The sequence below is a fragment of the Sitophilus oryzae genome, unplaced genomic scaffold, assembly GCF_002938485.1.
Source record: "Sitophilus oryzae breed Bouriz unplaced genomic scaffold, Soryzae_2.0 scaffold_1576_pilon_pilon, whole genome shotgun sequence".
Lineage (NCBI taxonomy): Eukaryota > Metazoa > Arthropoda > Insecta > Coleoptera > Curculionidae > Sitophilus > Sitophilus oryzae.
Genome location: NW_022146254.1, coordinates 1,561,498 through 1,572,620, shown reverse-complemented (window position 1 = coordinate 1,572,620; position 11,123 = coordinate 1,561,498). Strand labels below are relative to the sequence as shown.

Below are 11,123 nucleotides of genomic sequence, written 5' to 3'. Positions count from 1 at the left end.
ATGAAACTATCCCTCAAATATTACCAAGTTATATAATAATATCGCAATATTGTTTTTTCTCATGCTGACATAAATGTGAGAAAATTTTATCCAGTTTGTATGTTAATGTAAATTTTTGCTTTGCTTTATCATGACCTTTACAAATGGTTAATTCGACGCGAACGAAGTCGCGGGTACACGCTAGTATTGTATAATTCGCTTTCTAACCGGATAATTTGCGAATATTTTTATTTCATTTGTTTCTTTAAGCACTAACGTGCTTTGGAAATGTTTTCATAGAAATACAAAATTTTCCATAGCAAAAAAGTTACAGCGATTTGTTAAAAATTCACATTTTTAAAAAACACCCCGTAACTCCGAAGCGGTAGCAGATATTGATGTGCGGTTTTCACCATCATGTTTTTGATAAAAATTGAGCTTCAGACACCGATATTAGTTTTCGTCTATCTGCTATAGAAAAGGGTGTTTCCATTTAAAAGCGTCGAATTTGACCCACCCTGTACACTTACCTTATTACTTAATACATATAAAGAAGAAAAACACCACCTTCGTTTATTTCTTATTGTGTTTTACAGGCGATACTATAACGGAAAGCGGTGCAATATTTTAGGAAAATGAACCGCAACGTACTTTAATGTTTCCCGCACGGCTTCTACTATATTAAATGCGAGATAATTTATATACCAGAAGCAAATAAGAAGAAATCCTCTCCTTGTACTCTCCTCGCTCAGCACCGATAAGAATTAAAGAGGTAAAGGTTTCGGAACTGGTCTTACATCCTTCGTATCCGCTTCCATTTCTCAAAGTCAGTCAAACGAATATCACCGTATAAAAAGATTTATTGGGATGTGGAAAATGGATAGGCCATTGACGTTAGGTAAATAATTTATTAGGCCGGAACGTTCTATGTATGAGCGTTCTTTTTCGTTCTTATTAATATATTCAGAAATCTGGGAATAAGAGTAATGCATCCGGTAGAAAACCGAAATCTATTCTCGTGATGACTCCCATATTCATAAAAGTAAAATAACAGTAATTTAGATCGTTACATTTTTTAATATCTTAATAAGTAATAATTATTTCCACTTTTTAGATCCATCTCTTATACAGACGTATTTTCTAATTTTTTAAATTATTATTTCTTTAAATAATGTCTATACCTTATTCGTTATTAAATATACAGGTTGTCCCAGAAATAAGTGCAAGTATTTTAACTGGTAGTATAGTTTAACCCCAGAAACACGCCTATGAAGTTCTTTTCGCGAAAAAAAATGAAAATTCGAAATTTTCTGGAATTATTTTTAGTTTTTAGTTAAAAACATAATTTCCTGCTAATATGGCAAAATAGGTATTAGATTAAATTTACAAGAAAGAAAATCCAGAAAAGATCCAGTGGTTCTCAAATTTTTAGCAAAAAATATCCATTTTTTGGAAATTTTCAAAGTCCAAAAAACTCCGTTATTTTGGACTTATTTGAAAAACGACAAAGAGAAAATATGTTTCTTTTATCGAGATCTACCACCCCTTAAAATACTTGCACTTATTTCTGGGACACCCTGTATAATAAATAAAAGAATGAACCCAATATTATATTAAATATGTAATATTGGCTTCATTCTTGAAAAAAGTTTTGTTTTTTCGCCGCTGGAAGTGAAATCTACCAAATGAAAAAGTTATTTGTTATAAAAACAACAAAAGTATTGAGACCTAAAGCGTTCTCGAATAGTTGTATTTAGACAATTTAAATAGTTTTTTGTCTTTTTGTTACTGATGACGGGAGAAGATATAGCTCCTAAAAAAATATTGGTTAGGCAAATTTGGTAAGCTGGTTTCCGTTTGGATTCAACGCATTGGTGTTTATTAAAAATAACTTTTTTATTTTGTAGATTTATTTTCTAGATATTATTTCTTTACTAAATATTTTTTTTGTCGAATTTCATAAAGTAGAAATATAAACTGAAATATTAAAAAATAAATACTGCTACTTAATGTATAGGTTTGGTGCATTTCAGTTGATTTTAAATATTCCGATCGCAGCGTTCGATATGGTAGAAGTCAGAAGTTTTCGGCTCTGTATTTCACGTAGATTCGATGTTGATCGCATTGAAATAGTATTAAAATCGTGGCTTTGTCATAATATTCAAGTATTTTAGTTTTTAATAGTGCAGTAGTAAGTGAAAATACCAATCTGAAGGTAGTGGGTTCGATTCCCACACCCCGCATTTCATCAGCCGACTATTTTTATTAAAATAAAAATAGTTTGGGTACCTAGGTCGACTCGGCCTTAAATGAGTACTTGGGATTCACAATCCTGAGATAATAATAGGCGGTTGAAGCGTAGTGCTAGCCACATTACCTTCCTTGTATACCGAACGGCTCTGGTATGGCAAGCTGTACCTTGCTACACCCAAGGCGTTAAACGCTATATACGGGAGCTATTATAATAGTGCAGTTGTTGAAACTATAAAACACTCAGGTACAAAGTTTGTGTGATGTACCCAAGTAGTATTTGGACGTTATCTAACGTCGGGTATACGTCGCGTTCAATAAACCCGACGTCGGGTACCAACGTCGGTTCGACCGCCTGACGACCCTTATTTGCACCTAAATGGGGAATACAGATTCGGGTCGCCTCGACGTCGGTATCTGACCTAATAGGGAATGTAATTCTACCAATTACCAACGTCATATTACGTTGGATTTTAGTCACTTAAAATTCGTCGCTAAGCACTTACGTTACGTTTAGTTTCATATTCGGTACCAAGAGTACATAAAAACCTAACCAAACTACCTAATTACAAATGGATTCATAATCACTCCTCGAATAGAACTATAAGTGCCTATCTAATTTCATATTATAATAATTCTGAATCATTAATCCAGACATCAGTTTTATCAACGGAAGTCACTTTTTTGATATATCTGATTAAAATACTCTGGAAAACAACGAGCGCCTTCAAAAGTAGGTAGATTTATGAAATAAAAATATCTATAAAAAAGTAACTCGCAAAATATTTTTTTTATTTTCTAGCTGGTTTAATCATAAAACTGTACTGTGGTTCCCCCCAAACTCAACCTTATTAATATTATTCTACTAGAAATCGGAATGTGAATATAAATTTTAAAAACAAAAAACGATTTTAAAATGGCTGACAATCGGATACCTGTTAAGAATGGCGGATTTCTGTGTCCGACTTAATATGAACTACCAATATACCAATTCCGACCGGGTCTCCAACATTAGTCGTCTCACACGACCGAAGTCATCAAACCGGACGACCGGCAATCGTATTATGACGTATATAATTCCAACGTACGCCACGTAACTTCACTTTGCGTATCAGTGATTTGTGGATTTGTGCAACTATATTTTACTTTTTGTTTTCTCTTTAAAACAATGGGCAGCCACTTTTTTAAGATAGTATATACAAAATTTAAAAGAATTAGAACCAGTACCTCACATGTGGGAGGAGGATGGGGTCTGCTGGTTTCCTAAGCTAAAAAATGAAATTAAGATGCACCAGTGTAATGCAGCATCTCTTCCGGATAAAAAGCATTCGTGGGCGGAGGGAAGACATCACTACATCACTAGTACTATTATTATTTTGCAAAAGCCTCGACCTCTTTCTGTAAAATGTAGATGAATGTCTAAATGCCTTTTTAGTGTTTTTTAGGCATAATAAAAAAAATTAAGTTTGTTTACAAAAACTTTTTATTAGGTTATGTTCATGATGTTTATTAGGCCGCAAATGCTACTTAATGGGTTGTATTTACGGACGTAAATAGAGATACGTAAATTAGGTTAAAAATATGAACATAAAATACAACAAAATATAATTGAACGTTACTTTAGGGATTATCAGTGAGACGTATCCTATTCGGACAACGGGCAGACGTCAAGCTAGTTCAAGTAAAAACCGTGCAAGCCACGGTTTATACAAAGTCGTGCAAGCCAACGTTGGAACGACGTTGGGAAATTAATAAAAATGGTACGTTGTTATTTTGTACGTCGACAGATTGTTGGATTTACCGACTCGGATCCAACGACGTCACGTTTAATAGGAAAGCGACGTCACCAGTCGTATCACCAGCACCCGACCTAAATTTGCACAAAGTCTGACGTCGCTTCAGGTCAGATTTAATTCAAAGTCAGATAGATGCTACTTGGGGTAATGCTGTTTCGGGTAGTAAAAATTAAGTGAAAAAGAACCCGAACATTGCTGTATGTTGTGACAATTTCAAATATTAATAAAATTGTCGAAAATATGTTAATAATACGTTATAACCAAAATAGCCCCAGTTTTGTATCCGTTAGCAAAATCGGCGCATAAATCTATACTAGCTACCGTAATTAAACTCACCTAAAAAGTTTTTTTAGCTTGAATAATAAATTATAATACAAATTAGACCTTAAGAAGATATCAAAATATTTACTTTATTATTTTTAGAATTATCACAAATTATACTTCCCAACGCTTTTAGAATAATTATAAAATAACATTTTCGTATATGCCGGTTGTTTACGATATTCTCTGATGGTAGCAGCGCCGGCGGAGTGCACCAAACCTATAACGTAGTCAAAAAATTATACATAAAGTAAATGGTGTATAAGTGGTATACTATACATCGGTAAAATTTTTTGGTTATGGTAAATCATAAACAAATAATTTGTAATTTTTATAGTCGACGGTAATTTTATTAAAAAACTGGTAAATTTAGGTATAAGATATGCTAAATTTAATATTTATAGAAGAATTACTAAGTCCAAAGTTTTTCTATGTTTTTTGACATTTTTTGTATGCCGTCTGCCAAAATCATTCCTTGTCTCGCAAGATAGACTTTAGATAGTTTTTAACTCTTCCCAGGATTAATATGAGGGTTTTATATAATTAGATTTCTATTGAACTATAATGTAAAAAGATGGTTAAATAATATAAACGTATACATGCTCGAGAATTTTTTAAGAAAAATATTCAGATTTTAGAACATTTTGGTTTTACCTGTATACATACAGAAAATCCAGTATCGAGTTTCTAAATATAAAATGTTATGAGTTATATTTATGTCACATATTTATAATTTATGTGTAAAATTCCAGTGTGAGGAGAGAAAGAAATATATACAATCAATTACCTATATCATTTTTCTTTTATAATAAAATTCCTGACGAGAAATCAGATTTCATGTCATCCCAATCTGACAGGAAAAAATATATATTCTACGCCCTTAAAAAACATGATATATCAGGGCAATAATATGTCGCCGAGGATTCCTTCGTTGATTTACTATTTTCTCTTTTTTCCAGGAGGTATTTAATAGAAAAATATTTGACTCACAGAGTGTCTTGGAAAAGAATACATGTTTCAGATCACAGTATTCATCATTTAATTAATTTTGATACAACATACATATATTAAATTATTATTAACAAGAATATTTTTATCTAATATGTTTGTAGGTGGACGGCACATCTTACTTTGACGTGTTGCAATTTAACTTTGATTCACTAAACCGTGCAATTCGGAAGTTCGTAATATGTTAGTAATATGGAAACGGGTTTGAAACCGTAACGAATGTTTCGGATTACCCGCCGAGAATATCAAGTATAATTTCAATTAATGCTGTAACCATGATCAGGATACATGAAATACATGGAATTATATCTTAATAGTTGTTGATGCATATATAGTTTTAATGACAAAGTAATTTTCAATATCTCAATTTGGTACCGTAAGATCCATTACAGAAGTAAGTAAAAAATTCGTCCAGTTAGCTTGGAAATGAACATCAATTACACATTCCTTATATAATTTTACATATAAAATGACAGCGATCTTCATTTCATAGCTGATGCCGTTTTTTTTTCGATCATATTGTATTAACACACTAGATTTTTTTACTATTTTGGTATACATACCATATGGGCAAGCAAAGTCTTGGGTCGGTTTTTACATGTCTAGGAGTGAATTGCTATGGCGATTTAGTAAGTCGGAGAAAGAATGCAAAGTATTTATTATATAACCACTTAATCCGATGCTAAACTTTATGCGCTTGTGAAAGTACATGCTCGCTCTTTATTCAGTACATTTTATTTCAGCACAAATCGCGAAATCGGCACCCAAAGCCAGAAATGCCGACCCGCTATAGCTTTGCATGTTAACAAATTAAATTTAAACCATAAGTACAATTTTGTAATAATACTCCATGTTTTGTTTTTTAACTTCACCAAACACGACTTATGGTACTATTAATTAACATTTTTATGTTTACTGAAATGCAAATTTCGTAAAATATTCTAAAGAGAGGTTGGTAGTTAGGAGAGATAAGTGTGGGTGACTACAGAATTAGCCTGATACATGTTTGAAAGAAAATTTGAGATTTATTTCTTTAAAAACATGTAAGTTACTTTTATTATATCAAATTTTGAGGTGTAAACTTATCAGATTATGCCAATACACGTGATTATATTTTTCAACCTAACCTAACCTAACTATTTTTTTTCCCCACGAATATGGTGTTTTGGGTTAAAATTTCCCTTTTCCATCATTCTTATCATCTGGAATTTTCCACGAGTTGGCATTACTGATAACATCACTGAAATAAAATTCTTAAAATACATTGAGTTATTTTTCGAAGTTAGAAACATTTTTTATCATAATTTATATGTCTATGATAACCATTTAATTTAAATTATATTAAATTTGAACTTTATTTTTTACATATGTTGTAGTTGTTTAAAAATCACATTTTAACATCTGGAATTTTCCACGAGTTGGCATTACCTGATAACATCACTGAAATAAAATTCGTAAAATACATTGAGTTATTTTTAGAAGTTAGAAACATTTTTTATCATAATTTATATGTCTAACATTTAATTCAAATTATATTAAATTTGAACTTTATTTTTTACATATGTTGTAGTTGTTTAAAAATCACATTTACACGGTAAATATAGGCTTCTAAAAATTTCAGACAAATAAAAATTAAATACTCAATCTTTCAAAATCGTATTGAGGGAGTACATAGTCAATATAAAATTATTAGAATAGCCAGAAAAGACAAAATAATAGCTTTAATAATAATAAAGAAATAGAAATTCAAAACATATATACTTGTACAATTACATATTATGATTGTAATTATAATTAGAATAAAAAGAATTGGTATTAATAAAATGCTTAGATGCTTAGAAAACATATGTAAGTTTAATTTGATTGTTTTATGTGATTGTAAAATATATATTACCAAATAGGAATCGCTACTATCAGAAGAAAAAAGTCAATATTTAACAGAAATAAAAATTTTGTTGTTGGGTAAATTATATTGTTACTATGTGACAAGTTTTTTACTGTTTGCATTTTTCTAGTCTCGTATATTTGTCCCCTTTCGTTAGGCCTAATTTAATAAACACTATATCACGGCGATAATTGCGCGCGCCTCATTAATAATTAAACCCCATCAAGCCGAAATTAAACGCCATGCACTGATTGTTGCCCCCGACGACTAAGTTATTAATGCCCTGGTTGCCAGGAGAGAGCTCCAACAACGGAGCAATCCATGATTTCGGGTACAGCATGACGTTGACATACTTTATAATCGGCATTTCGTTATTGATAAGTAGTGGCGGTTGCTGGAAATCCGTGGAAGATAATTGATGGGTTGAAGAGATATTTATAATGGTTGGTAGTTCCGAACTCCTTTCTAGCCAAATCAATGTGTGTGCCGATAACTTAACTATTAATATATTTCTCCCATTACTTTTTATAATTTATTATACCGTATGATCGAATAAAAACAGCGTCAGCGATGGCTATGAAATATGATCGCTGTCATTTTATATGTAAAATTATATGGTAAATGTCATCGATCGTCATTTCCAAGCCAACTGGACGCCATTATTTTTCGATCATAGGGTATTTATTTTTTATCTTTACGTTCTAATTAAATGCTGATGTATTTAAAGATGAAACTAATGTCTATACCTTAGTGGCGGGTTCATTGCTTCAAAAATGATTTCTGTTTATCTCATCAAAGAGGCCGAAATCGACAAAATATCAAGAGACGACTTGTAATCGGTATTATTAAACTGCTTACATTATTTCACTAACATGATAAAAAAGGTCAGTGGCGTACATGTTTTTTTAGAAAAATATTCCAGCGATAACCCATATGCACGTCTCTGGTGAATATGTCGACACTTTTTTTGCTTTAAAATATGTCGCTTTTATCCCTCAAAATTTCATTCGAAACGCTAAAAGTATTTGGAAGAAAATTATAATAAATAAAGATAAACATGAAAATATGGTTGAATTTTTTTGAAGTCCTAAAAATCAAAAGGCGTTTATGGTAGAATTAGTAAGAGGGAGGATGTTAATCATCCTGACTAGGGATGGCAACGATATATCGATATATTAAATATATCGATATATTAATGGAAATATGTCGATATATTTGCATTGATGTTTTACTTTTGATATATAGAGTATATCGATAAATTTTTTGGGATATATCGAAACCATCATTATTTTTTAAACAGTAATTGACAGTAATGTACCAAGGCGCCATCTATAGTATGTTTGTTATCTATGGTGTTATTGTGATATGGTTGTGATCATTTCAAACGTTCATTATAAATACGGTTCCTTCCAATCAGGTTCCAGCAGGTTCCAATAAACAGTTTGGTTTTTTTAAATATCTATTGTACCCCTTTCCATTTTCTTGAGTTATATCTCAGCTCTCGGCTCAGCTTATAACTCATCATATATGGGGATCTTACTGTTGTAGGGGGGACAGGGTATTTCCTATCTCCCTTTGACAACAGATGTTCATCCTTCAAGGAGTAAGCATCTACCTCCTACGAGGGTATACACCCTTCCACGGTTGGTGTTTAGGTCGTGTCCTTCAGAGTCGAGGAGCTTGTCTCTGGCTGATCTCCATTTTCTCCACCTCTTTAACTTGATCTATTTTTAGACTTGATACCGGTGTTGTCCCGAATCTATAATAGAGGACATATTCCTCTTTCTCTATTGCCCCCTTGGATTTGAGATTAATTACATTGCAAGGGTTAGTTGATCCACTTCTACAGAGCCCGCATGTAGAAGTAAGAAAGACGAGTATACGAAAGGTTAATTAGACATTTTAAATGTTTTTTTTTTGTTCTTTGTGTTTTTTTGCTTCCGAAGAGAGGATGATATAAGCTTTTTGCTTCGTTAATCGGGCCACACATTATACGCTTTATTGTACTACAAGTCCTAAAAATCCCTAAAAATATTTGCACTTATTTAAGACTGGACGTCGTTTTTTTTCGATCATACGGTATTTTATGTTTCCAGTCGAAATAAAAGATTAGTGTAATTTATATCGATATACAAAATAAATCAATATTTTGTATATTTTGTATGTTTTCCATTCGATATATCGAATATATACCGATATATGATTTTGATATAATATCTTATGATACAATATATGTCTTTTTATTTCCGTAAATTATTTTTATTTCCCTAATCGCGACCTTAAATATCTATTGTACCCCTTTCCCTTTTCTTGAGTTATAGCTCAGCTCTCGGCTCAGCTTATAACCCATCATATATGGGGATCTTCCTGCTGTAGGGGGGACAGGGTATTTCCTATCCTCCTTTGACAACAGATGTTCATCCTTCAAGGAGTAAGCATTTTTTTTTTTTTTTTTTTAGAGGATGGTAAAAAAATCTTCTTAGACGCCTGGTCTGTTGTTCTGGCGACCGAGGTGTGCCGGATTCCTACCGACTAAAAAAATTCCACCCTATTTGGTAGACAAACTGCGCTGGAACTGCGCATTACTTCGGCGCAGATGCCCCTCTCTACGTTAGACTTTGGTCATTCTTCAACCCTCCGTTGATCCAGCTCCTTCTGTCGTAGAATTTTTGATATAAACGCCACGAAAGCCTCCCATATATCTTCGTCCTCCACAATAGATGGTACTAAGTTTTCTTTTTTAAAGGGTACCTTAAAAATCCCCTTGATCTTTAATCTACCTGGTTCCCAGGCCGAGCATTCAAAAATGGTGTGACTGACATCGTCGATGGCACTGCTGCAATATTTACAGGCCGCACTAGCTCTTTTCTTGAAACGATATAAATAATGTTCGAAAGCTCCGTGACCGCTAAGTATCTGGGAAAGATAATAGTCTACCTGTCCGTGTTTTCGTTCAGTCCATCTTCTTATATTCGGGATTAACATATGTGTCCATTTTCCACCGTACGCCTCATCCCATCTTCTTTGCCACAGTTGATATAATATCTCCTTCGCTTCATTTTTGATATCAGCCTTATCTGTTCTTCCTGTAGTTTTTTGATCATATATATAAGCCCTTTCCTTTACTCCAGGTCTATTGGTGGTATACCTGCGATTACGAATACCGCTTGCTCCGCTACAGTTCTGTAGGCAGAAACAACTCTCAAGGCGCCCGTCGCTGAACTGATAGAAGTTTCGGTTTTTCTTTTTTTAACCTCCAGTGCCTTTGCCCATATTGGAGCGGCGTACAAAATACTGGCGTGGACCACTTCATTTAAAAGTATCCTTTTCTCCTGCCTTGGACCTCCGATGTTTGGCATTACTCTTGCTAATTTAGCCACTGTTGTCTGAGCCTTTACCACTACTGCATGTATGTGTTCTTTGAAATTCAGCTTTTTATCAATTTGTACTCCCAGATATCTGAGGCTTTGACTAGGACTGAGGACCATTGATTTCCGTCCCATCCAACACAATCTTTGGATACGTAAAAGATCGCTTATCCGTTATCAGTACAGCCTCTGTTTTATGGACAGCCAGTTGCAAATTTTTCATCTTCAGCCAACGGTGTATTCTATCTAAACTGTCGTTAACTTCAATCTCCAGTTGTTCTGTTTTACTTGCCGTTGCCACAACAGCAATATCATCTGCAAATCCCACTATATCTGTGTTTTCAGCCATTTCCAGTTCCATAAGCTCGTCATAAAATATGTTCCATAGGAGGGGTCCTAGGACCGATCCTTGGGGAACTCCCATTGTTATGTCATACGTTTTTGTTCCTTCAGACGTTAGATAGAATATTTTTCTCTCTGTAAGATAGCTATTCACCATATTTTTCAAATATTCTG

General features: G+C 33.2%; 1 protein-coding gene across 1 annotated transcript; it reads right to left on the bottom strand.

The window, feature by feature from the left end:
• Positions 1–9,861: 9,861 nt before the first annotated feature.
• Positions 9,862–10,598, bottom strand: LOC115879472. Its single transcript, XM_030896368.1, has 2 exons — positions 10,388–10,598; positions 9,862–10,325 (listed from the first exon to the last, which is right to left on the bottom strand). The coding sequence occupies exons 1-2, from the start codon at positions 10,596–10,598 to the stop codon at positions 9,862–9,864; spliced, it is 675 nt and encodes a 224-aa protein (XP_030752228.1).
• Between the last annotated feature and the right edge of the window lie 525 nt (positions 10,599–11,123).

Bases quoted from the DNA above. Each gene is read 5' to 3' on its own strand.
- LOC115879472 (XM_030896368.1), bottom strand. From the start codon at position 10,598: ATGCCAAACATCGGAGGTCCAAGGCAGGAGAAAAGGATACTTTTAAAT. The intron at 10,326-10,387 runs GTATACCACCAA...AAAAAACTACAG, and splicing joins AGCGGTATTCGTAATCGCAG to GAAGAACAGATAAGGCTGAT.